General features: G+C 47.5%; 1 protein-coding gene across 2 annotated transcripts in view; it reads left to right on the top strand.

Moving 5' to 3' along the window:
* Positions 1 to 468: 468 nt before the first annotated feature.
* flvcr2a (FLVCR choline and putative heme transporter 2a) overlaps positions 469 to 27,713 on the top strand; it is a 347,150-nt gene continuing 319,905 nt past the window's right edge. For both annotated transcript variants that reach the window (XM_068038429.1, XM_068038428.1), the window contains exons 1-3: positions 469 to 1,209; positions 17,924 to 18,065; positions 26,859 to 26,999. In XM_068038429.1, coding sequence (XP_067894530.1) covers positions 682 to 1,209; positions 17,924 to 18,065; positions 26,859 to 26,999 — 811 coding nt within the window. In that variant the 5' untranslated portion in view covers positions 469 to 681. The remainder of the gene's footprint in view (positions 1,210 to 17,923; positions 18,066 to 26,858; positions 27,000 to 27,713) is intronic.

Here is a 27,713-nt window from a genome sequence, read left to right as displayed (position 1 = left end):
GGGGTGGGGGGGGAGCGGAGGGGGAGAGGCTGGGGTGGAAGCAGAGGTGGGAGCGGGGGAGTGGGAGGGTCAGGGTGGAGCGGGGTGCGAGTGGAGGTGGGGTGGGGGGGGAGCGGAGGGGGAGAGGCTGGGGTGGAAGCGTAGGTGGGAGCGGGGGAGTGGGAGGGTCAGGGTGGGAGCGGGGTGCAAGTGGAGGTGGGGTGGGGGGGGAGCGGAGGGGGAGAGGCTGGGGTGGAAGCAGAGGTGGGAGCGGGGGAGTGGGAGGGTCAGGGTGGGAGCGGAGGGGGAGGGGCGGGGAGGAGGAGTGGGGCATAGGAGAGGGAAGGGGAGGGGGGTTGGGAGCGGGGGAGGGGCGGGAGCGGGGGGGGGGAGGGGCGGGAGCGGGGGAGGGGCGGGAGCGGGGGAGGGGCGGGAGCGGGGGGGGGGGGAGGGGCGGGAGCGGGGGAGGGGCGGGAGCGGAGTCGGGGCGGGATGTTGTCCGTTGCTGAGATTGCGGGAAGTGGTTCTGAGGATCCTGGTGTCTTAGAAACAGCTGTCGCTGCCCAGACAGCCGGAGCCTCAAAATACCCCCTCCCTCAGAGCAAACCGGGAGTGTCAGTGAGTGTGAGGGGCGGAGTGTGAGGGCGGAGTGTGAGTGTGAGCAGTGTGTGTGTGAGGAGCGCCGAGCACTCTCTCTTGGTGATGGTGAAGGTGCCGGAGGAGAGCTGCGAGCCGGGGCCGGGGCCGGGGCCCGGGCAGCGGGAGAATGGCGGGAAGCTGCAGCCCCTCCACATCCATGTTTATAAGAGGCGCTGGGTGATCGTGCTGCTCTTCAGCTCCTACTCGCTCTGCAATGCTTTCCAGTGGATCCAGTATGGCATCATCAATAATATTTTTATGAAGTATTACACTGTTGATTCCTTCACCATTGACTGGCTGGCGATGATTTATTTCCTGGCCTACATCCCCATCATCTTCCCAGTCACCTGGCTGCTCGACATGAAGGGCCTGCGGGTCATCGCGCTCTGCGGCTCCGGCCTCAACTGCTGCGGCGCCTGGATCAAGATCGCCAGTGTCCGGCCAGACCTCTTCGCCATCACCTTCCTCGGACAAACCGTCTGCGGAATCGCTCAGGTCTTCATCCTGGGAATGCCGTCCCGCATCGCCTCAGTGTGGTTCGGGGCACACGAAGTCTCCACAGCCTGTGCGATCGGAGTCTTCGGAAACCAGGTGGGTGCGTGGAGGGAGGGTGGAGGGTGGGTGGAGGGTGCGTGGAGGGAGGGCAGAGGGTGCGTGGAGGGAGGGCGGAGGGTGGGTAGGTGGAGGGTGTACGGTGGGTAGGTGGAGGGAGGGCAGAGGGTGGGTGGAGGGTGCACGGTGGGTAGGTGGAGGGAGGGCAGAGGGTGATTGGTGGGTGGGCGGAGGGTGCGCGGAGGGAGGGTGGAGGGTAGGTGGAGGGTGCACGGTGGGTAGGTGGAGGGTGGTTGGTGGGTGGGCAGAGGGTGTGTGGAGGGAGGGCAGAGGGTGCGCGATGGGTAGGTGGAGGGTGCGCGGTGGGTAGGTGGAGGGTGCACGGTGGGTAGGTGGAGGGTGCACGGTGGGTAGGTGGAGGGTGCACGGTGGGTGGGCGGAGAGTGTGGAGGGAGGGCAGAGGGTGGTTGGTGGGTAGGTGGAGGGTGGTGGGTGGGCGGAGGAATGGAGGGCAGAGTGTGAGTGGAAGGTGCGCGCAGGGCGAGCGGAGGGACAGCAAAGTGCACGCGGAGGGACAGCGGAGTGCGGAGATAGAGCGGGGAGTTAGAGCAGGGAGATAGAGTGTGTGGAGGGTGAGTTGAGAGAGTGCGGGAGAGAACATAAGAGCTAGGAGCAGGAATAGGCAATTCAGCCTGCTCCACCATTCAATATGATCATGGCTGATCTCATCTCGGCTTCAACTCCACTTTCCTGCCCGTTCTCCATAACCCTTCAACCCATTATTAATTAAAAATCTGTCTATCTCCTCCTTAAATTTACTCCATGTCCCGGCACCTACTGCACTCTGAATTCCAAAGACTCACAACCCTTTGAGAGAAGTAATTTCTCCTCATCTTTGTGACCTAGATTGCGCCACCTGAGGAAACATCCTCTCCATGCCCACTTTGTCAATCCCCTTAATCACCTTATATACCTCAATTAGATCTGCTCTCATTCTTCTAAACTCTAGAGAGTAAAGGCCTAAACTGCTCAATCTCTCTTCATAAGACAAACCCCTCATCTCTGGAATCAATCTAGTGAACCTCCTCTGAACTGCCTCCAATGCAACTATATCCTCCCTCAAGTAAGGGGACCAAAACTGTACGCAATACTCGAGATGCAGTCTCACTAATGCCTTGTACAGTTGCAGCAACACTTCCCTACTTTTACACTCTATTCCTTTAGCAATAAATGCCAAAATTCCATTTGCCTTCCTTATTACCTGCTGTACCGAACTAGTTTTCTACGATTCATACACGAGGACACCCAGATCCCTCTGCACTGAAGCACTCTGAAGTTTCTCTCCAGTTAGGTAATCATTTGCCTTTCTATTCTTCCAACCAAAATGGGGAGTGTGTGGAGCAAGTGTGCGGAGGGAGAGCGCAGAGAGTGTGGACAGAGTGAAGAGGGTGTGGAGAGAGCGCACGGTGCAGGGGGAGAGGGTGCGGAGAGAGCGCACGGTGCAGGGGGAGAGGGTGCGGAGAGAGCGCACGGTGCAGGGGGAGAGGGTGCGGAGAGAGCGCACGGTGCAGGGGGAGAGGGTGCGGAGAGAGCGCACGGTGCAGGGGGAGAGGGTGCGGAGAGAGCGCACGGTGCAGGGGGAGAGGGTGCGGAGAGAGCGCACGGTGCAGGGGGAGAGGGTGCGGAGAGAGCGCACGGTGCAGGGGGAGAGGGTGCGGAGAGAGCGCACGGTGCAGGGGGAGAGGGTGCGGAGAGAACGCACGGTGCAGGGGGAGAGGGTGCGGTGTGTGCGTACGGTGCAGGGGGAGAGGGTGCAGTGTGTGCGTACGGTGCAGGGGGAGAGGGTGCGGAGAGAGCGCACGGTGCAGGGTGGGAGGGTGCGGAGAGAGCGCACAGTGCAGGGGGAGAGGGTGCGTTGTGTGCGCACGGTGCAGGGGGAGAGGGTGCGGAGAGAGCGCACAGTGCAGGGGGAGAGGGTGCGGAGAGAGCGCACAGTGCAGGGGGAGAGGGTGCGGAGAGAGCGCACAGTGCAGGGGGAGAGGGTGCGGAGAGAGCGCAGGGTGCAGGGGGAGAGGGTGCGGAGAGAGCGCATGGTGCAGGGGGAGAGGGTGTGGTGTGTGCGCACGGTGCAGGGGGAGAGGGTGCGGAGAGAGCGCACAGTGCAGGGGGAGAGGGTGCGGAGAGAGCGCACAGTGCAGGGGGAGAGGGTGCGGAGAGAGCGCTCAGTGCAGGGGGAGAGGGTGCGGAGAGAGCGCACAGTGCAGGGGGAGAGGGTGCGGAGAGAGCGCACAGTGCAGGGGGAGAGGGTGCGGAGAGAGCGCACAGTGCAGGGGGAGAGTGTGCGGAGAGAGCGCACAGTGCGGAGAGAGCGCACAGTGCAGGGGGAGAGGGTGCGCAGTGTGCACACAGTGCAGGGGGAGAGGGTGCGATGTGTGCGCACAGAGCAGGGGGAGAGGGTGCGGAGAGTGCTGATTGTGGGAAGTCTGCACAGTAATATTTCTACCATTTTCTGTGCACGGACTGTGGACAGAGTGGCAGGAGAGTGCTCAGAGTGCAAGGCCACACGGTGTTTATTGTGTTGGTGATAGCCTGCGTCAAGTACTGCTCGCAGTCACTTCTGGCCTTGCTGACCACACATTTGTCAGCTAAATGAGGAAGTAGGAGAAGGCTTGTGAAGAAAACAAATAACGATTGCCTGGCTGTTAAACTAAACTAAACTGAGCGAGTGGGAGGCAAAGAGAATGACAGGGTGATGTTCAGCTCGTGGATGACCAGGAGCAAGAGTGCAGCACCACAAGGAGCATCATGTTATTTGAACAATCAGATAGGTAAGTTAAAGGGGCAACATTAGATTTATGTCAGAGGCAATTAAAATAAACTGGTTGAAATAGAGGCATCAGTAGCAATTTACGTTAAGAGGTCATTAAAGCAGTTTTAATTATAGGTTTAAAAACTGGGGATTTTTCCAGGTTTTATTATCAAAAACCAAAAGAGAATCATGGGGGCGTTGGTGGAGAGATAAACCGGACCCCCTGAAAATCCAGATGGTCAATGGAACATTGCAAAAACTCTAGAAAATGTGTCCTTGAGTTGGCACAAAAAACAAGATAACTTTCTTTGCAATATAGGAACTTTTGAGATGCAGAGGTTTTCATGTTTGAGAAATGCAGCCTTAAACTGCTGGCAGATACAGGGAAAATCCAAATCTGTCAGTCAGTGTAGTATCAGCCATGCAATTCTCTAGCACTGGTCAGGTAGAAAAGAATTTTTTAAAAATTCATTTATGGGATGTAGGCATCGCTGGCCAGGCCAGCATTTATTGCCCATCCCTAATTGCCCTTGAGAAGGTGGTAGTGAGCTACCTTCTTGAACTGCTGCAGTACATGTGGGGTAGGTACACCCACAGTGCTGTTAGGAAGGGAGTTCCAGGATTTTGACCCAGCGACGGTGAAGGAGCGGTGATATAGTTCCAAGTCAGGATGGTGTGTGACTTGGAGGGGAACTTACAGGTGGTGGTGTTCCCATGCATCTGCTGCTGTTATGCTTCGAGGTTGTAGAGGGCATGGGTTTGGAAGGTGCTGTCTAAGGAGCCTTGGTGAGTTGCTGCAGTGCATCTTGTAGATGGTACACACTGCTGCCACTGTGCGTCGGTGGTGGAGGGAGTGAATGTTTGCGGATGGGATGCCAATCTTGTGGGCTGCTTTGTCCTGGATGGTGTCGAGCTTCTTGAGTGTGTTGGAGCTGCACCCATCCAGGCAAGTGGAGAATATTCCATCACACTCTTGATTTGTGCCTTGTAAATGATGGACAGGCTTTGGGGAGTCAGGAAGTGAGTTACTCACCACAGAATTCTCAGCCTCTAACCTGCTCTTGTTGCTACGTTATTTATATGGCTACTGCAGTTCAGTTTCTGGTCAATGGTAACCCCCAGGATGTTGATAGTGGGGGATTCAGCGATGGTAATGCCATTGCATGTCAAGGGAAATGGTTCGATTCTCTCTTGTTTGAGATAGTCTTTGTCTGGCACTTGTGTGGCGTGAGTGTTACTTGCCACTTATCAGCCCAAGCTTGTATATTGTCCAGGTCTTGCTGCATTTCTGCGCGGACTGCTTCAGTATTTGAGGAGTTGCGAATGGTGCTGAACATTGTGCAATCATCAGCGAACGTCCCCACTTCTGACCTTATGATTGAAGGAAGGTCATTGATGAAGCAGCTAAAGATGGTTGGGCCGAGGACACTACCCTGAGGAACTCCTGCAGTGATGTCCTGGAGCTCAGATGATTGACCTCCGACAACCACAACCATCTTCCTTTGCACTAGGTGTGACTCTAACCAGTGAAGAGTTTTCCCCCTGATTCCCATTGACTCTAGTTTTGCTGGGGCTCCTTGATGCCAGACTTGGTCAAATGCTGCCTTGTTGTCAAGGGCAGTCACTCTCACCTCGCCTCTTGAGTTCACTTTTGTCCATGTTTGAACCAAGGCTGTAATGAGGTCAGGTGCTGAGTGGCCCTGGAACACAATATGGAACACATAATGTGGAACACAAACTGAGTGTCAGTGAGCAGGTTATTGCTAAGCAAGTGCCGTTTGATAGCACTGTCGATGCCACCTTGCATCACTTTACTGATTGAGAGTAGACTGATGGGGCGGTAATTGGCCGGGTTGGACTTGTCCTGCTTTTTGTGTACAGGACATACCTGGGCAATTTTCCACATTGCCGGGTTGATGCCAGTGTTGTAGCCATACTGGAACAGCATGGCTAGGGGTGTGGCAAGTTATGGAGCAAAGGACTTCAGTACTATTGCTGGAATATTGTCAGGACCCATAGCCTTTGCAGTATCCAGTGCCTTCAGTCGTTTCTTGATATCACGCGGAGTGAATTGAATTGGCTGAAGACCGGCATCTGTGATGCTGGGGATTTCAGGAGGAGGCCGAGATGGATCATCAACTCGGCACTTCTTACTGAAGATTGTTGCAAATGCTTCAGCCTTATCTTTCGCACTGATGTGCTGGGCTCCCCCATCATTGAGGATGGGCATATTTGTGAAGCCTCCTCCTCCTCCTCCACAATTTCCAGTTTCCTGGTCCCAACCGCCTCCTCTTCACTATGGACGTCCAATCGCTCTACACCTCCATCCCCCACCAGGATGGTTTGAGGGCTCTCCGCTTCTTCCTGGAACAGAGGCCCAACCAGTCCCCATCCACCACCACCCTCCTCCGCCTGGCTGAACTTGTTCTCACATTGAACAACTTCTCCTTCAACTCCACGCACTTCCTTCAAGTAAAAGGTGTCGCTATGGGTACCCGCATGGGTCCTAGTTATGCCTGTCTTTTTGTGGGATATGTCGAGCATTCTTTGTTCCAGTCCTACTCAGGCCCCCTCCCCCAACTCTTTTTCCGGTACATTGATGACTGTATCGGTGCCGTTTCCTGCTCCCACCCCGAACTCGAAAACTTTATCAACTTTGCTTCCAATTTCCACCCTTCTCTCACCTTTACATGGTCCATCTCTGACACTTCCCTTCCCTTCCTCGACTTCTCTGTCTCCATCTCTGGGGATAGGTTGTCTACCAATATCCATTATAAGCCCACTGACTCCCACAGCTACCTCGACTACACTTCTTCACACCCTACCTCCTGTAAGGACTCCATTCCATTCTCCCAGTTTCTCCGTCTCCGACGCATCTGCTCTGATGATGCTACCTTCCATGACGGTGCTTCTGATATGACCTCCTTTTTCCTCAACCGAGGATTTCCCCCCACTGTGGTTGACAGGGCCCTCAACCGTGTCCGACCCATTCCCCGCACCTCTACCCTCACCCCTTCCCCTCCCTCCCAGAACCGTGACAGGGTTCCCCTTGTCCTCACTTTTCATCCCACCAGCCTCCATATCCAAAGGATCATCCTCCGCCATTTTCGCCACCTCCAGCGTGATGCCACTACCAGTCGCATCATCCCCTCCCTTCCCCTGTCAGCATTCCGAAGGGATCGTTCCCTCCGCGACACCCTGGTCCACTCCTCCATTACCCCCACCACCTCGTCCCCGTCCCAGGGCACCTTCCCTTGCAATCGCAGGAGGTGTAATACCTGCCCATTTACCTCCTCTCTCCTCACTATCCCAGGCCCCAAACACTCCTTTCAGGTGAAGCAGCGATTTACTTGTACTTCTTTCAATGTAGTATACTGTATTCGCTGCTGACAGTGTGGTCTCCTCTACATTGGGGAGACCAAGCGCAGACTGGGTGACCGCTTTGCGGAACATCTCCGCTCAGTCCGCAAGCAGGACCCTGAGCTTCCGGTTGCTTGCCATTTCAACACTCCCCCCTGCTCTCATGCTCACATCTCTGTCCTGGGATTGCTGCAGTGTTCCAGTGAACATCAACGCAAGCTCGAGGAACAGCATCTCATCTACCGATTAGGCACACTACAGCCTGCCGGACTGAACATTGAGTTCAATAATTTCAGAGCATGACAGCCCCCCACTTTACTTTCATTTTTAGTCATTTTTAGTTATTTTTTCTTCCTTTTTTTTGCATTCCTTTTTAAATTTTTTGCATTTATTTCATTTCATCTTAGTTTGTTCAGTTTGCTTACCCACTGTTTTTTTCAGGTTGTTTTTCTTCAGGTTTGCACTTGCTGATGTTCTATATTCAGTATATTCACACCTAATCTGTACTAATGCTTTGTCTTTCAAAACACCATTAACATATTGTTTGCCTTTGCTCCGTGACCATTTGGTCAGCTATGTGGCCTGGTCCAATCTGCACCTTCTCCTTTGTTATCTCTTGCCCAACCCCCACCTCACTTGTTTATAATCTGTGACTTTTCTAATATTTGTCAGTTCCGAAGAAGGGTCACTGACCCGAAACGTTAACTCTGCTTCTCTTTCCACAGATGCTGCCAGACCTGCTGAGTGATTCCAGTATTTCTTGTTTTTGCTCCTCCTCCTGTTAGTTGTTTAATTGTCCACCACCATTCACGGCTGGATGTGGCAGGACTGCAGAGTTTAGATCTGATCCATTGGTTGTGGGATCGCTTTGATCTGTCTATCACATGCTGCATATGCTGTTTGGCATGCAAGTAGTCCTGGGTTGTAGCTTCAGCTGGTTGTCACCTCATTTTGAGGTATGCCTGGTGCTGCTCCTCTCATGCCCTCCTTCACTTTTCATTGAACCAGGGTTGATCCCCGGCTTCATGGTAATGGTAGAGTGGGGGATATGCCGGGATATGAAGTTACAGATTGTGGTTGAGTACAATTCTGCTGCTGCTGATGGCCCACAGCGCCTCCTGGGTGCCCAGTTTTGCATTGCTGGATCTGTTTGAAATCTATCCCATTTAGCACGGTGGTAGTGCCACACAACACGATGGACGGTATCCTCAATGTGAAGATGGGACCTTGTCTCTCCAAGGACTGTGCGTTGGTCACTCCTGCCCATATTGTCATGGACAGATGCTCTTGCGACAGGCAAATTGGTGAGGATAACGTCAAGTATGTTTTTCCCTCTTGTTGGTTCCCTCGCCACCTGCCACAGACCCAGTCTAGCAGCTATGTCCTTTAGGACTCGGCCAGCTCGGTCAGTTGTGGTGCTACAAAACCACTCTTGGTGATGGACATTGAAGTCCCCACCCAGAGTACATTCTGTGCCCTCTGCTTCCTCCAAGTGGTGTTCAACATGGAGGAGTACTGACTCATCAGCTGAGGGAGGGCGGTAGCTGGTAATCAGCAGGAGATTTCCTTGTCCATGTTTGACCTGATGCCATGAGACATCATGGGGTCCAGAGTCGATGTTGAGGACTCCTAGGGTAACTCCCTCCCGACTGTATACCACTGTGCCACCACCTCTGCTGGCTCTGTCCTGTCGGTGGGCCAGGACATGCCCAGGGATTGTGATGGCAGTATCTGGAACTTTGTCTGTAAGGTATGATTCCGTGAGTATGATTATTTCAGGCTGCTACTTGACTAGTCTGTGGGACAGTTCTCCCAACTTTGGCACAAGCCCCCAGATGTTAGTAGGTAAGACTTTGCAGGGTCGACTGGGCTCGGTTTGCTGTTGTCGATGCCGGGTGGTCCATTCCTTATTGACTTCATAATGGTTTGGTACAACTAAGTGTCTTGCTAGGCAGTTTCAGAGGGCATTTAAGAGTCTTGTGTCACATGTAGGCCAGACCAGGTAAGGACGGCAGATTTCCTTCCCTAAAGGACATTAATGAACCAGAAGGGTTTTTACGAAATGCGACAATGGTTTCATGGCCATCATTAGACTAACTTTTAATTCCAGATTTATTAATTGAATTCAGATTCCACCTTCTGCTCTGGTGGGATTCAAACCCATGTCCCCAGAGCAATACCTTGGGTTTTTGGGTTACTAGTCCAGTGACAATATCACTATGCCACTGCATCCCCTTGTGTCCCTATGGGGCACAAAGCTCACCATGAAGAAGGTTAATATGGCTCTTTTGGACTGCCGCTGAAGACAGTTTTGAACATTGATGTATCTGATTTTTTTCTCATTGATTTAAGTTCAAATGGTGTATTTATTCTTGATAGCACCGCAAGGCCCTATAAGTTGTCTTGAAGACATTGGGTCAGTTATATAGTCTGGCATTGTAGTCACATGTAGGCAAACCGAGGTGGCAAGATCTTTCCCCTGCATTTTAAGGCAATCCAGAAGCTTTCATGGCCATTTTCTCCACAAATTGCCAGGTATTTGAACTAAATTTCACACCTTGCCATGGTGGTCTGGATTGTGAATACAATACCATAACCACTAGGCCACTATACCCCTGCTTTCCCCTCTTATCTTTCAAAGAACAGTACAGCACAGGAACAGGCCATTCGGCCCTCCAAGCCTGCGCCGATCTTGATGCCTGCCGAAACTAAAACCTTTTGCACTTCCGGGGACCGTATCCCTCTATTCCCATCCTATTCATATATTTGTCAAGATGCCTCTTAAACGTTGCTATCGTATCTGCTTCCACCACCTCCCCCGGCAACAAGTTCCAGGCACTCACCACCCTCTGTGTAAAGAACTTGCCTCGCACATCCCCTCTAAACTTTGCCCCTCACACCTTAAACTGACTCTTCCACCCGGGGAAAAAGCTTCTGACTATCCACTCTGTCCATGCCACTCATAACTTTGTAAACCTCTATCATGTCGCCCCTCCACCTCTGTCGTTCCAGTGAAAACAATCCGAATTGATCCAACCTCTCCTCATAGCTACTGCCCTCCAGACCAGGCAACATCCTGGTAAACCTCTTCTGTACCCTCTCCAAAGCCTCCACGTCCTTCTGGTAGTGTGGCGACCAGAATTGCACACAATATTCTAAGTATGGCCCAACTAAACTTCTGTACAGCTGCAGCATTACTTGCCAATTTTTATACTCTATGCCCCGACCGATGAAGGCAAGCATGCCGTATGCCTTCTTGACTACCTTATCCACCTGCGTTGCCACTTTCAGTGACCTGTGGACCTGTACGCCCAGATCTCTCTGCCTGTCAATACTCCTAAGGGTTCTGCCATTTACTATATACTTCCCACCTGCATTAGACCTTCCAAAATGCATTACCTCACATTTGTCCGGATTAAACTCCATCTGCCATTTCCCCGCTCAAGTCTCCAACCGATCTATATCCTGCTGTATCCTCTGACAATCCTCATCATTATCCGCAACTCCACCAACCTTTGTGTCGTCCGCAAACTTACTAATCAGACCATCTACATTTTCCTCCAAATCATTTATATATACTACAAACAGCAAAGGTCCCAGCACTGATCTCTGCGGAACACCGCTAGTCACATCCCACCATTCAGAAAAGCACCCTTCCACTGCTACCCTCTGTCTTCTATGACTGAGCCAGGCGTTCTTCCCACAGGTCTGCTGCTCTCTGCTCCGCTCTCGGAAGGTAAGTGACTGGGCCTTGATCATCAGGCTCAATTTTTCCCCTTCTCTCTCTCGGTGTTCTTCCCACAGGCCCGCTCCGCTCTCGGAAGGAAAGTGACTGGGCCTCGATTTTCGGGCTCAATTTATCCTCTTCTCTCGCTCGGCATTCTCCCCGCAGAAGAGTAGCAACAGGGTGATTTACTTGGTTCTGCATTTTATTTTTTGGGTGTGGGAAGGTTTTAAAGCAGAGCCATGGTGCAGCCATTTCAAATTAACAGTACTTGCTGGCATAGCTTGTTCCGATATATTATTAGTACTTGGACAAGAGACCATTTTTCCGTTGAGTCTGTGCCAGCTTTATTGAACAGCCATCTAGTTAGTCCCACTCCTTGGCTCTTTCCCCAATTTTTTTCTCTTTCAAGGATTTATCCAGTTTCATTTTAAGCTATTGTTGAATCGGTATTCCATCACCCTATCCAGAATTCCAAATTCTAACCACTTGTTGCATCAGAATATTTTTCCTCATCTTGCGTCTGGCAAAAGAATCAATCATATTAAATCTGTGCCCTCTGGCTATTGACCCATCAACCATTGGAAATGGTTTTCCTTTAGAGAACCATAGAAAGGTTATGGCACAGAAAGAGGCCATTCAGCCCATTATGTCTGCACCGGCTGAAAAAGCTAGCTGTTCATTCTAATCCCACCTTCCAGCCCTTGGTCTGTAGCCTTGGAGGTTACAGCACTTCAGGTGCATGTCCAGGTACCTTTTTTAAATGAGTTGAGGGTTTCTGCCTCCACCATCAATCCAGGCAGTGAATTCCAGACACCCACCACCCTCTGGGTGAAAGATTTTCCTCATGTTCCCTCTAATCCTTCTACCAATCACCTTAAATCTGTGCCCCCTGGTCATTAACCTCTCCGCTAGAGGGAACAGGTTCTTCCTCTTTATCTAGCCCCTCATTATTTAGAACACCTCAAGTAAGTCACCCCTCAGCCTCCTCTGTTCTAAGGAAAACAACCCTAGCCAATCCAATATTTCCTCATAGCTGCAATTTTCAAGCCCTGGCAACATTCTTGTAAATCTCCTCTGTACTCTCTCCAGAGCAATTATGTCCTTCCTGACCAGAACTGTACACAATACTCCAACTGTGGCCTAACCAGCATTTTATATAGCTCCAGAATTACATCCCTGCTTTTGTATTCTATACCTCCGGCCAATAAAGGAAAGCATTCCATATGCCTTCTTCACTTTATCTACCTGTCCTGCCACCTTCAGGGACTCGTGGACATGCACTCCAACGTCTGTCACTTCTTCTACCCCTCTCCAAATCCTCCTGTTTATTGTGTATTCCCTTGCTTTCTTTGCCGTTCCAAAATGCATTACCTCACACTTCTCTGGATTGAAACCCATTTGCCACTTTTCCGCCCACTCAACCAAACCATTGATATCATTCTGGAGTCTACAGCTATCCTCTTCACTATAAACTACAGGGCCAATTTTTATGTCATCGACAAATTTCCCAATCTTACCTTACACATTTATGTCCGAATCATGAATGTATACCACAAACAGCAAGGGACCCAACACTGAGCCCTGTGGAATGCCACGAGAAACTGCCTTCCATTCGCAAAAAGATCCATCGACCATTACCCTTTGTTTCCTAAGCCAATTTTTGGATCCAAATTGCCACATTCCCCTGAATCCCATGGGCTTTTACTTTTCTGACCAGTCTGCCATGCTGGACCTTGTCCGATTACCTTACTAAAATCCATGTAGACCACACCCACTGCACTACCATCATCAATCCTCCTGGTTATTCCTCAAAAAATTCAGTTAAGTTAGTAAGACACGACCTTCCCTTAACAAATCCATGCTGACTATCCCTGATTAATCCGTGTCTTTCTAAGTGACAGTTTATTCTATCTCTCAGAATTGATTCTAATAATTTGCACCACCACTGAGGTCAGACTGACTGGCCTATAATTGTTTGGCCTATCCCTCGCACCCTTTTTAAACAATAATACCACGGTCGCAGACCTGCAATCCTCTGGTACCTCACTTGTATCTAGTGAGGATTTGAAAATTGTCCACAGAGCATCCGCTATTTCCTCCCTAGCTTCCTTTAACACCCTGAAATACAATACGTCTGGCCTTGAGATTTATCCACTTTCAAAGATGTCAGACCCTCTAATACTTTCTCTTTCATTATGCTTATCCTATCTAATATTTCACACTTCTCTAACTACAATGTCTGCATCATCCCTCTCCTTTGTGAAGACAGAGACATAAAATTCATTAAGCACCCTGTCCACATCTTCTGCATCCACGCATACGTTCCCTTGTACATTTCTGATAATCCCTACCCTTTAGTTATCGACTTGCTCTTAATGTACTGATAAAATATCTTAGGGTTTTCCTTGATTTTACCTGCCAATATTTTTTCATGTCCTCTCTTTGCTTTCCTAATTTCCTTTTTTACTTCACCTCTGGACTTTCTGTACTCCTCAAGGCTTTCATTCCTCAAGGCTTTTATTTATTTTATCTAAACCTTCATGATTTTTAAACCTCTAACAAATTTCTTCTTGGTGTTCTTGCTCAAAGGAGAATAACCTGAATTTTTCCAGTGTGTCCATGTAACTGTAATCCCTCAGCCATGGAAACATTCTAGTAAATCTCTTCTGTAGCCTCTCCCAAAGTCTTCACATCTTTCCTAAAGTGTGGTGCTCTTAATTGAACACAATACTCCAGAAGGGGCTGAACAGATTGGAGGGTAGCTAATGTAACCCCACTATTTAAAAAGGGAGGTAGGGAGAAAACAGAATTATAGACCAGTCAGCCTGACGTCGATAGTGGGGAAAATTCTAGAGTCCATTATCAAATATTTTATAGCAGAGCACTTGGAGAACAGTGGTAGAATCAGACAGAGTCAGCATGGATTTACGAAAGGGAAATCATGCTTGACAAATCTACTAGAATTCTTCAAGGATGTAACTAGTAGAGTTGATGAGGGGAAGCCAGTGGATATGATTTGTTTTGACTTTCAGAAGGCTTTCAACAAAGTCCCACATAAGCGATTAGCGTGTAAAATTAAAGCGCGTGGGATTGTGAGTAGTGTATTGCGATGGTTAGAAAATTGTTTGGCAGACAGGGAACAAAGAGTAGGGATAAATGGGTCTTTTTCCGAATGGCAGGCAGTGACTAGTGGGGTACCGCAGGGATCGGTGCTAGGACCCCAGCTATTCACAATATATATTAATGATTTAGATGAGGGAACTAAATGTAATTTCTCCAAATTTGCAGATGACACAAAACTGGGTGGGAGGGTGAGTTGTGAGGAGGATGCAGAGAGGCTTCAGGGTGATTTGGACAAGTTGAGTGAGTGGGCAAATGCATGGCAGATGCAGTATAATGTGGATAAATGTGAGGTTATCCACTTTGGTAGCAAAAACAGGAATTCAGATTATTATCTGAATGGCTATAAACTGAGAGAGGGGAATATGCAGCGAGACCTGGGTGTTCTCGTACACCAGTCGCTGAAGGTAAACACGCAGGTGCAACAGGTGGTAAAAAAGGCAGATGGTATGTTGGCCTTCATAGTGAGAGGGTTAGAGTACAGGAGCAGGGATGTCTGGCTGAAATTATACAGGGCCTTGGTGAGGCCACACCTGGAATATTGTGTGCAGTTTTGGTCTCCTTATCTGAGGAAGGATGTTCTTGCTATAGAGAGAGTGCAGCGAAGGTTTACCAGACTGATTCCTGGGATGGTGCGACTGACGTATGAAGAGAGATTGAGTGGGTTAGGATTATATTCGCTGGAGTTCAGAAGAGTTGGGGGGGGTGGGTGGGGGGGATTTCATAGAAACGTATAAAATTCTAACAGGACTTGACAGGGTAGATGCAGGAAGGATGTTCCCGATGGTGGGGGAGTCCAGAACCAGGGGTCATAGTCTAAGGATACAGGGTAAACCTTTCAGGACTGAGATGAGGAGAAATTTCTTCACCCAGAGAGTGGTGAGCCTGTGGAATTCACGACCACAGAAAGCGGTTGAGGCCAAAACATTGTTTGTTTTCAAGAAGGAGTTAAATATAGCTTTTGGGGCGAAAGGGGTCAAAGGATATGGGGGGGAAAGCGGGAACAGGTTACTAAGTTGGTTCATCAGCCGTGAACATAATGAATGGCGGAGCAGGCTCAACGGGCCGAATGGCCTACTCCTCCTATTTTCTCTATTTTTGTGTTAATTTTCAAAACTCCAGTGGATACAAGCCTAGCCTGTCCAACCTTTCCTCATAATACAACCCACCCATGCCAGGTAGTAGTCTAGTAAACCTTCTCTGAACTGCTTCCAAAGCAGTTACGTCCTTCCTTAAATAAGGAGACCAAAACCTACACGGTACTCCAGATGCAGTCACACCAACATCCTGTATAGCTGAAGCATAACCTCCCTACTTTTGTATTCAGTTCCCCTCGCAATATATGATAACATTCTATTAGCTTTCCTAATTACTTGTCTGTACCTGTATACTAACCTTTTGCGATTCATGCACTCGGACACCCAGATCCCTCTGCATCTCCGAGCTCTGCAATCTCTCACTATTTAGATGATATGCTTTTTTATTCTTCCTGCCAAAATGAAGCATTTCACATTTTCCCAAATTTTTCTTCATTTGCCAGATCTTTGCCCACTCACTTAACCTATCTATATCCCTTTGTAGCTTCCTTATGTCCTCTTCACAAGTTACTTTCCTATTTATCTTTATTTTATCAGCAAATTTAGCAACTATACCTTTGGTCCCTTCATCTAAGTCATGTACATAAATTGTAAAACGTTGAGGCCCCAGCACTGACCCCTGTAGCACACCACTCATTACATCTTGCCAACCAGAAAATGACCCATTTATGCTTACTGTCTGCTCCTGTTGGCTAGCCAATCTTCTATCCATGCCAATATGTTGCCCCCTACACCAGTTTTCTGCAATAACCTTTGATGTGGCACCTTATCAAATGCCTTCTGGACCTTTTAAGTGCAATACATCTACTGGTTCCCCTTCATCCACAGCACATGTAACTCCCTCAAAGAACTCCAATAAATTGGTTAAACGTGATTTCCCTTTCACAAAACCGTGTTGACTCTGCCTGATTAGCTTGAATTTTTCTAAATGCCCTGCGGTAATGTCTTTAATAATAGTTTCTAACATTTCCCCTAAGACAGATGTTAAGCTAACTGGCCTGTAGTTTCCTGCTTTCTGTCTCCCTTTTTGAATAAAGGAGTTACATTTGCTATTTTCCAATCTAATGGAACCTTCCCCGAATCTAGGGAATTTTGGAAAATTAAAACGAACGCATCAACTATCTCACTAGCCACTTCTTTTAACACCCTAGGATACAGTCCATCAGGATCCGGGGACCTGTCAGCCCGCAGTTCCAACAATTTGTTCAGTACCACTTCCCCGGTGATTGTAATTTTCTTGAGTTCCTCCCTCCCTTCCATTTCCTAATTTTACAGCTATTTCTGGAATGATACATGTATCCTATATGGTGAAAACCAATGCAAAATATCTGTTCAACTCGTCTGCTGTCTCCTTATTTTCCCAAATTCCCCAGACTCACTTTCTGTAGACCAATGCTCTCTTTGTTAACTCTTTTTTAAATATCTAGGTATTAGATTTTAAGTCTAATAAATTACACTTTTCTTCTTTAAACCTAAGGAAGCCTGTTTGTGCTCGTTTCTTTGCCTTATAATTGGAAAGCGGTGAACAAGGATTCACCAAGGGGGAGCTAAAACAGAGTGTTGAAAATTAAACCCTGTTATAATAAGACTAGGTGAAGACACCTTTCTCACTTGATTGTAACAATGTTCAGGGAGACTCGGAGGTGCTCCTACAAGGAACGCACAAAGTTAACATGTAGGTGCCGTAGGCTATTAGGAAAGCAAATGGCATATTGGCCTTTATTGCAAGGGGATTGGAGTACAGGAATAAAGAAGTCTTACTAAAATTGTACCGGGCTTTGGTAAGACCGCACCTGGAATACTGTGTGCAGTTTTGGTCTCCACATTTTAAAATGGATATACTTGCACTGGAGGCATTGCAGCGAAGATTTACTAAATTGGTCCCTGGGATGAGGGGGTTGTCCAATGATGAGAGGCTGAGCAATTTGGGCCTATGTTCTCTGGAGTTTAGAAGAATGAGAGGTGATCTAATTGAGACATACAAGATTCTGAAAGGACTTGATAGGGTAGAAGCTGAGAGATTGTTTTCACTGGTCAGGGAATCTGGAACACTGGGATAGTCTCAGGATAAAGGGCCAATTGTTCAGGACTGAGATGAGGAGAAATTACTTCACTCAAAGGGTTGTGAATCTTTGGAATTCTCTACCCCAGAGGGTTGTGGATGCTCCATCATTGAATACATTTAAGCCTGAAATAGATTTTTGGTCTCGCAGGAAATCAAGGGATATATAGGGAGTGGGCAGGAAAGTGGAATTTGAAGCCCAGGATCAGCCATAATCGTATTGAATGGCAGAGTAGGGTTGATGGGCCATGTGGGCTACTTCTGCTCCTAATTCGTATGTTCGTAGGTGCAACCTATCCACTGAATTTAACCCTTTAAGTCCTGATATTTCCTTGCCATTGTGTAGCAGGTCGGCAGAAATTGATCTAGGTGAAAAAGTAATAGGCTTGATAGTGATATAGAATATGACTGGTACATAATATTATTCTCTCTTTCCTCCTTCCCCTGTCCTTTCCCTGCATTTACCCTCTCCACTACCCCCCATCCCCAAGAACTGTGGTTCTCCAGTAAGTCAAGTATTTGTAAAATGTTTTAAGTTTTCTGTCCATAACATTTCCCTCCATTCTGTCTCTCCACAGATGGGGGTTGCACTGGGGTTTCTAATTCCACCCATACTCGTACCAAATGTGGATGACCTGGATCAACTGACATACCATATCAACGTCATGTTCTATGGCACTGCTGCAGTGGCTACCGTGCTTTTCATTCTCGTTATCCTAGGTAAGCAGTCTGTTTAATAAGCTGAGAAGGACATACTGCTTTAAAAACATGTTCCATGATCAAAAATGTATTATTAACTTGAGTTGGGAACTGATTTTGGCTTTGCGTTTTCTTTAATTCATTTGGTGGTGTGGGCATCGCTGGCCAGGCCAACATTTATTGCCCATCCCTAATTGCCCTTGAGAAGGTAGTGGTGAGCTGCCTTCTTGAACCACTACAGTCTGTGTGGGGTAGGTACACCCACAGTGCTGTTAGGAAGGGAGTTCCAGGATTTTGACCCAGTGACAGTGAAGGAACGGCGATATTATTCCAAGTCAGGATGGTGTGTGGCTTGGAGGGGAACTTACAGGTGGTGGTGTTCCCATGCATCTGCTGCCCTTGTCCTTCTAGTTGGTAGAGGTCATGTGTGCATTGGTGGTGAAGGGAGTGAATGTTTGCAGATGGGGTGCCAATCAAGCGGGCTGCTTTGTCCTGGATGGTATCTGGCTTCTTGAGTGTTATTGGAGCTGCACCCATCCAGGCAAGTGGGGAATATTCCATCACACTTCTGACTTGTGTGTTGTAGATGGTGGACAGGCTTTGGTGAGTTAGGAGGTGAGTTACTCGCCATAGGATTATTAGGTTATTGCTGAACAAGTTCCGCTTGATGGCACTGTTGATGACACCTTCCATCACTTTACTGATGATTACGAGATGGCTGATGGGGCGGTAATTGACCAGGTTGGATTTGTCCTGCTTTTTATTGACAGGACATACCTGGGCAATTTTCCACATTGCCGGGCAGATGCCAGTGTTGTAGCTGTACTGGAACAGCTTGGCTAGGGGCGCGGCAAGGTCAGTTTCAACTTAAACTTAATTTTCCTTTTGTTTTTGGCGGACCAAGGGGCTGCTGGGTAAGTAAAAACCTATATATTTGGGCTGTTTCTGAACCCGAGACACTACACCTGTAGTGTCTCCCACCCGCCCTCCTCCTCTAACCAAAAAAAAGGACTCGGTGGTGTGTAGATAAGGTAAGGCTTTTTCTATTTCTCTTTTTTTTTATCGTGAGATTGGTAAAAACTTGTCGTTCCTTTTTCATTTATCTAAGTTAAGCTTAAGATTTAAAATGGCAGGAGATCTCAGACCCGTGTTATGCTCATCTTGCTCAATGTGGGAGCTCAGGGACACGGCTGATGCACGGGTCAGGGATGTCTCAGGTCGGCTGCAGAACATTCTGACGGGGGAGGGTGAACAGCCAGTTGTCGTTGTGCACATAGGCACCAATGATATAGGTAAAAAACGGGATGAGGTCCTACAAGCAGAATTTAGGGAGTTAGGAGCCAAGTTAAAAAGTAGGACCTCAGAGGTAGTAATCTCAGGATTGCTACCAGTGCCACGTGATAGTCAGAGTAGTAATGAAAGAATAGTCAGGATGAATGCGTGGCTTGAGAGATGGTGCAGGAGGGAGGGGTTCAGATTTTTGGGACATTGGGACCGGTTCTGGGGGAGGTGGGACTATTACAAATTGGACGGTCTACACCTGGGCCGGACTGGAACCAATGTCCTTGGGGGTGCTTTTGCTAACGCTGTTGGGGAGGGTTTAAACTAATGTGGCAGGGGGATGGGAACCAAATGAGGTCGTCAGTGGACAGTAAGGAGGTAGTAACTAAAGCCTGTAAGGAACTAGATAATGAAGTCAGCGTGACTAAGGAAAAGAGTAGACAGGGAGCAGATGATGAACGCAAAGGGACTGGTGGTAAAGAGTAGACAGGGAGCAGATGATGTACGCAAAGGGACTGGTGGTCTGAGGTGCATTTGTTTTAATGCAAGAAGTGTAGTAAGTAAGGCAGATGAACTTAGGGCTTGGATTAGTACCTGGGAGTATGATGTTATTGCTATTACTGAGACTTGGTTGAGGGAAGGGCATGATTGGCAACTAAATATCCCAGGATATCGATGCTTCAGGCGGGATAGAGCGGAAGGTAAAAGGGGTGGAGGAGTTGCATTACTGGTCAAAGAGGATATCACAGCTGTGCTGAAGGAGGGCACTACGGAGGACTCGAGCAGTGAGGCAATATGGGCAGAACTCAGAAATAAGAAGGGTGCGGTAACAATGTTGGGGCTGTACTACAGGCCTCCCAACAGCGAGCGTGAGATAGAGGTACAAATATGTAAACAGATGATGGAAAGATGTAGGAGCAACAGGGTGGTGGTGATAGGAGATTTTAATTTTCCCAACATTGACTGGGATTCACTTAGTGTTAGAGGTCTAGATGGGGCAGAATTTGTAAGGAGCATCCAGGAGGGTTTTCTCGAGCAGTATGTAAATAGTCCAACTCGGGAAGGGGCCATACTGGACCTGGTGTTGGGGAATGAGCCCGGCCAGGTGGTTGACGTTTCAGTAGGGGACTACTTTGGGAATAGTGATCACAATTCTGTAAGTTTTAGAATACTCATGGACAAAGACGAGAGTGGTCCTAAAGGAAGAGTGCTAAATTGGGGGAAGACTAACTATACCAAAATTCGGCAGGAGCTGGGGAATGTAGATTGGGAGCAGCTCTTTGAAGGTAAATCCACATTTGATATGTGGGAGGCTTTTAAAGAGAGGTTGATTAGTGTGCAGGAGAGACATGTTCCTGTGAAAATGAGGGATAGAAATGGCAAGATTAGGGAACCATGGATGACAGGTGAAATTGTGAGACTAGCAAAGAGGAAAAAGGAAGCATACATAAGGTCTAGGAGGCTGAAGAAAGACGAAGCTTTGAAAGAATATCGGGAATGTAGGACCAATCTGAAACGAGGAATTAAGAGGGCTAAAAGGGGTCATGAAATATCTTTAGCAAACAGGGTTAAGGAAAATCCCAAAGCCTTTTATTCATATATAAGGAGCAAGAGGGTAACTAGAGAAAGGATTGGCCCACTCAAGGACAAAGGAGGAATGTTATGCTTGGACTCAGAGAAAATGGGTGAGATTTTAAACGAGTACTTTGCATCGGTATTCACTGAGGAGAGGGACATGACGGATGTTGAGGTTAGGGACAGATGTTTGATTTCTCTAGATCAAGTCGGCATAAGGAGGGAGGAAGTGTTGGGTATTCTAAAAGGCATTAAGGTGGACAAGTCCCCAGGTCCGGATGGGATCTGTCCCAGGTTACTGAGGGAAGCGAGAGAGGAAATATCTGGGGCCTTAACAGATATCTTTTGCAGCATCCTTAAACACGGGTGAGGTCCCGGAGGACTGGAGAATTGCTAATGTTGTCCCCTTGTTTAAGAAGGGTAGCAGGGATAATCCAGGTAATTATAGACCGGTGAGCCTGACGTCAGTGGTAGGGAAGCTGCTGGAGAAGATACTGAGGGATAGGATCTATTCCCATTTGGAAGAAAATGAGCTTATCAGTGATGGGCAACATGGTTTTGTGCAGGGAAGGTCATGTCTTACCAACTTAATAGAATTCTTTGAGGAAGTGACAAAGTTGATTGATGAGGGAAGGGCTGTAGATGTCATATACATGGACTTCAGTAAGGCGTTTGATAAGGTTCCCCATGGTTGGCTGATGGAGAAAGTGAAGTCGCATGGGGTCCAGGGTGTACTAGCTAGATGGATAAAGAACTGGCTGGGCAACAGGAGACAGAGAGTAGCAGTGGAAGGGAGTTTCTCAAAATGGAGACGTGTGACCAGTGGTGTTCCACAGGGATCCGTGCTGGGACCACTGTTGTTTGTGATATACATAAATGATTTGGAGGAAAGTGTAGGTGGTCTGATTAGCAAGTTTGCAGACGACACTAAGATTGGTGGAGTAGCAGATACTGAAGGGGACTGTCAGAGAATACAGCAGAATATAGATAGACTGGAGAGTTGGGCTGAGAAATGGCAGATGGAGTTCAATCGGGGCAAATGCGAGGTGATGCATTTTGGAAGATCCAATTCAAGAGTGAACTATACAGTAAATGGAAAAGTCCTGGGGAAAATTGATGTACAGAGAGATTTGGGTGTTCAGGTCCATTGTTCCCTGAAGGTGGCAACGCAGGTCAATAGAGTGGTCAAGAAGGCATACGGCATGCTTTCCTTCATCGGACGGGGTATTGAGTACAAGAGTTGGCAGGTCATGTTACAGTTGTATAAGACTTTGGTTCGGCCACATTTGGAATACTGCGTGCAGTTCTGGTCGCCACATTACCAAAAGGATGTAGATGCTTTGGAGAGGGTGCAGAGGAGGTTCACCAGGATGCTGCCTGGTATGGAGGGCGCTAGCTATGAAGAGAGGTTGAGTAGATTAGGATTATTTTCATTAGAAAGACGGAGGTTGAGGGGGGACCTGATTGAGGTGTACAAAATCATGAGAGGTATAGACAGGCTGGATAGCAAGAAGCTTTTTCCCAGAGTGGGGGATTCAATTACTAGGGGTCACGAGTTCAAAGTGAGAGGGGAAAAGTTTAGGGGGGATATGTGTGGAAAGTTCTTTACGCAGAGGGTGGTGGGTGCCTGGAACACGTTGCCAGCGGAGGTGGTAGACGCGGGCACGATAGCGTCTTTTAAGATGTATCTAGACAGATACATGAATGGGCAGGAAGAAAAGAGATGCAGACCCTTAGAAAATAGGCGACATGTTTAGCTAGAGGATCTGGATCGGCGCAGGCTTGGAGGGCCGAAGGGCCTGTTCCTGTGCTGTAATTTTCTTTGTTCTTTGGAGCACAGGTCTTCAGCACTATTGCTGTAATGTTGTCAGGTCCCATAGCCTTTGCAGTATCCAATGCCTTCAGTCGTTCCTTGATATCACGCAGAGTGAATCGAATTGGCTGAAGTCTGGCATCTGGAGACTTCAGGAGCAGGCCGAGATGGATCATCAACTCGGCACTTCTGACTGAAGATTATTGCAAATGCTTCAGCCTTATCTTTCGCACTGATGTGCTGGGCTCCCCCATCATTGAGGATGGGGATATTTGTGGAGCCACCTCCTCCAGTTAGTTGCTTAATTATCCACCACCATTCACGACCGGATGTGGCAGGACGTAGGAACATAGGAAAATAGGAGCAGGAGTAGGCCATTCAGCCCTTTTTGAGCCTGCTCCGCCATTCAATACGATCAAACCTGATCATCGAAACTCAGTAGCCTGTTCCCACTTTCTCCCCATATCCCTTGCTCCTTTTAGCCCTAAGAACTATATCTAACTGTTTCTTGAATGTATTTAATGATTTGGCCTCAGCTGCTTTCCGTGGTAGAGAATTCCAAAGGTTCACCACTCTCTGGGTGAAGAAATCCCTCCTCATCTCAGTCCTAAATGGCTCACCCCTTATCCTTAGACTGTGACCCCAGGTCCTGGACTTCCCCGCCATCAGGAACATCCTTCTTGCATCTAGTCTGTCCAGTCCTGTTAGAATTTTGTAGGTTTCTATGAGATCCCCTCTTCTAAACTCTAGCGAATACAAGCCTAATCGGCCCTATCTCTGTTCATACATCAGTCCTGCCATCTGAGGAATCAGCCTGGTGAACCTTCGCTGCATTCCCTCCATAGCAAGAACATCCTTTCTCAGGCAAGGAGACCAAAATTGCACACAGTACTCCAGATGTGGTCTCACCAAGGCCTTGTAAAATTGCAGCAAGACATCCTTGCTCCTGTTCTCGAATCCTCTCGCTATGAAGGCCAACATACCATTTGCCTTCTTAACTGCCTGCTGCACCTGCATGCTTACTTTCAGTGACTGCTGCACAAGGACACCCAGGTCTCGCTGCACCTCCCCCTTTCCCAATCTATCAACGTTCAGATAATCTGCCTTTCTGTTTTTGCCACCTCACATTTATCCACATTATACTGCATCTGCCAGGCATTTGCCCACTTACTCAACCTGTCCAAATCACACTGGAGCTTCTCTGCATCCTCCTCACAGCTCCCACCTCCCACCCCTCCCCACCTCCCCAGCTATGTGTCATCTGCAAACTTGGATATATTACATTTTTAATTCCCTCATCTATATCATTAATATATATTGTGAAAAGCTGGGGTCCTCGCATTGATCCCTGTGGTCCCCTTCTAATCACTGCCTGCCACTTGGAAAAAGACCCATTTATTCCTACTCTTTGTTTCCTGTGTGCCAACCAGTTCTCTATCCATGTCAGTGCCTTACCCCCAATCCCATGTGCTTTAATTTTACACGCTAATCTCTTTTGTGGGACCTTATTGAAAGCCTTCTGAAAGTCGAAATACACCACATCCACTGGTTCTCCCTTATCTATTCTACTAGTTACATCCTCAAAAAATTCCAGTAGATTGGTCAAGCATGATATCCCTTTCGTAAATCCATGTTGACTTTGGTTTGCCCAATCTATATGTAGATTAAACTCACCCATAATTACAGTTGCACTCTTATTGCATGCATCTCTAATTTCCTGTTTTATGCCATCCTCTACATCACTACTGCTGTTTGGGGGTCTATATACAACCCCCACCAACATTTTCTGTCCCTTGTTGTTTCTTAGCTCCACCCATACAGATTCCACATTAGGATTCTCTGAGCTAATATCCTTCCTCACTATTGTATTGATTTCCTCATTTACTAACAGTGCTAGTCCACCTCCTTTCCCTTTTTGCCTGTCCTTCCTAAATATTGAATACCCCTGGATGTTCAGTTCCCATCCTTGGTCACCCTGCAGCCATGTCTCTGTAATCGCAAGTATATCGTATCCATTTATATCCATTTGTGCGGTTAATTCGCCTACCTTATTGCAAATACTCCGCGCATTGAGACACTAGGCCTTTAGGCTTGTTTTTTTAACATTCTTAGTCATCTAAGCATTATTTCGCACTATGGCCCTATTTGTTTCTTGCCCTTGATTTCTCTGCCTTCCACTTTTGCCTTGTTTCCTTTCGTTTCTATCCTTGTTTCCTCCTCCTGAGTCTCCCCGCTCAGGTTCCCATCCCCCTGTCATTCTAGTTTAAATCCTCCCCAACAACACTAGCAAACGCCCCCGCTAGGACATCGGTTCTGGTCCAGCCTGGGTGTAACCCGTCCCACTTGTACAGGTCCCACCTTCCCCAGAACCGGTCCCCATGTCCCAGGAGTCTAAATCCCTCCCTCCTGCACCATTTTTCCTGCCACACATCTCTCCTGTCTGTTTTCATCTCTTTCTCACAAACCTCTGAATTCACTGAATGACACATGAACCCCAAGAGAAAAACTCTCCTACAGCGAACAAGGTTTAAGAAGAATATTGGGCTCCAACGAAAAGGAAGATCTACCTACAATCAAGGACTCTACAGTGAGCTTGAAGTTTTGTTTAGTTTAGAGATACAGCACTGAAACAGGCCCTTCGGCCCACCGAGTCTGTGCCGAACATCAACCACCCACTTATACTAATCCTACACTCATCCCATATCCCTACCACATCCCCACATGTCCCTATATTTCCCTACCACCTAACTATACTAGGGGCAATTTATAATGGCCAATTAACCTATCAACCTGCAAGTCTTTGGCATGTGGGAGGAAACCGGAGCACCCGGAGGAAACCCACGCAGACACAGGGAGAACTTGCAAACTCCACACAGGCAGTACCCAGAATTGAACCCGGGTCACTGGAGCTGTGAGGCTGCAGTGCTAACCACTGTGCCACCCTAACAACACCTCTTCAGATATTGCCTCAAAATTTTCCACTTTATTTTTCTTCTGCTCGTTTCTGTCTCTATTTGCATCTGTGTATCGTGTTTGCATGCTAGCATGGGTGCGTCGTGTACCTGCAAATTTCAGCAACCTAAAAGAACCTGTTTGTGCTGGTTTCTTTGCCTTATAATTGGAAAGCGGTAAACAAGGATTCACCAAGGGGGAGCTAATAACACGGTATGTTAAAAAAAAAATTAAACTCTGTTATGGTAAGACCAGGTGAAGGCTGAGAGGGATCCCTACACCCCTTTCTCACCTGGTCGTAACAGCAGTCATCATTTACTTCAAAACTATATTACTGCGTTCAACATTGCTTTTCATGTCCTCTGGATGTCCCAAAGTGCTTCACAGCCAGTGAATTACTTTTGTAATCACTCTTATGGAGCAGCCAATTTGTGCACATGAATGAGATAAATAAATTAATCTGTTGTGATGGTAGTTGAGAATCGCTGGATCAGGAGGAGGACATTCAGCCCTTTGAGCTCATTTGGTTAGATCATACCTGATCTGTACCTCAGCCCCATTTTCCAGCTTTTTCTTAATATCCCTTCCCTAAATACAATCTTCCAGATTTATGTAAACCCAGTGGGCAAAGCTTTTAACTTAAGTGGCAGTGTACTAAGTACCATAGTGGGTCCGCTTCAATATAAAGGAAAATTGGGATGGGCATTCACTTTAGAATTAGGACAACTGTAATTCCATGATAAAAGCAAAATACTGCAGATGTTGGAAATCTGAAATAAAAGCATCTGTGGAGAGAGAAGCAGAGTTAATGTTTCAGGTCTGTGACCTTTGTTGTTTGTTCTAATTCCATGATATTAAGCCAGACAGCAATAATGATTGTGACCCTGGCTGTGTGTTCAGAGATGTAAGGGGAGCTTGTGCCATATATTAATGTGCACAGATTGCTTCTCAAATATAGATCAGGTGACCTACTCCATGGCAATCAGTAACATTGTAAACATCATTTTATATTTTAATTCCAGATTTTTTTTTGCTTCACCTGAACAAAGCTGGAATTTAGAAAAGGTTGTGATAGTATTTAATGGCTGTCGAGTTTTTTTTTTAAAGAAGTTTTTTTTAATGCATTGCATTGAACAAAAACTGTAGTTAAAGGGTTGCATGGCCTACTTTGTAACTGCGTTGTTTTATTTTAGTTTTTCAGGAAACGCCAGCCTTCCCGCCAAGCCAAGCACAGGCAACTATCCACGCAAACCCTATGATGGACTACTCCTACATCCAGTCTGTTCTGCAAATGATCAAAAATATACCATTTTTTCTTCTTATTGTCACTTATGGTAAGTTTCCATTCTATAAAAAACAGAAAATGCTGGAAATACTCAGCAGGCCTGGCAGCATCTGTGGAGAGAAAAAACAGTTAACGTTTCAGATCTGTGAGGTTTGATTGGAAATGTTAACTCTGCTTTTCTCTCCCCTCAGCTGCTGCCAGACCTGTTGAGTATTTCCAGTTGTGATCATAATATGATGGAATTCAATGTTAGCTTTGTAAAAGAGAAACTTAACAGTTACTAAGATTCTGGATGTTGATGAAATTAACTTTAATGGGAAGAGACAAACAACATAATAAGATGACAGCAAACTGGACGAAACTGTTATCAGGTGAACAGGGAGGTGCTCAAACAAGTATTTAACATAATAAAAACAGGAAATGCTGGAACCACTCAGCAGGTCTGGCAGCATCTGTGGAAAGAAGCAGAGTTAACATTTTGGGTCAGTGACCCTTCTTCGGAACTAGCAAATATTAGAAATGTCAAAGGTTATAAGCAAGTGAGGCAGGGGTGGGGCAAGAGATAACAAAGGACAAGGTGTAGATTGGACAAGGCCACATAGCTGACCAAAAGGTCATGGAGCAAAGGCAAACAATATGTTAATGGTGTGTTGAAAGACAAAGCATTTGTACAGAAAAGGTGTTAACGGACTGAAGATTGAACAGCAGCAAGTACAAACATGAAAAAAAAACAGTGGGTAAGCAAACTGAACAAACTAAGTAT

This window comes from Heterodontus francisci, chromosome 9, assembly GCF_036365525.1.
Source record: "Heterodontus francisci isolate sHetFra1 chromosome 9, sHetFra1.hap1, whole genome shotgun sequence".
In the NCBI taxonomy this organism is placed as follows: domain Eukaryota; kingdom Metazoa; phylum Chordata; class Chondrichthyes; order Heterodontiformes; family Heterodontidae; genus Heterodontus; species Heterodontus francisci.
Note: the sequence above shows the minus strand (reverse complement) of the source record. Positions and strands in the feature narration are given on the sequence as shown.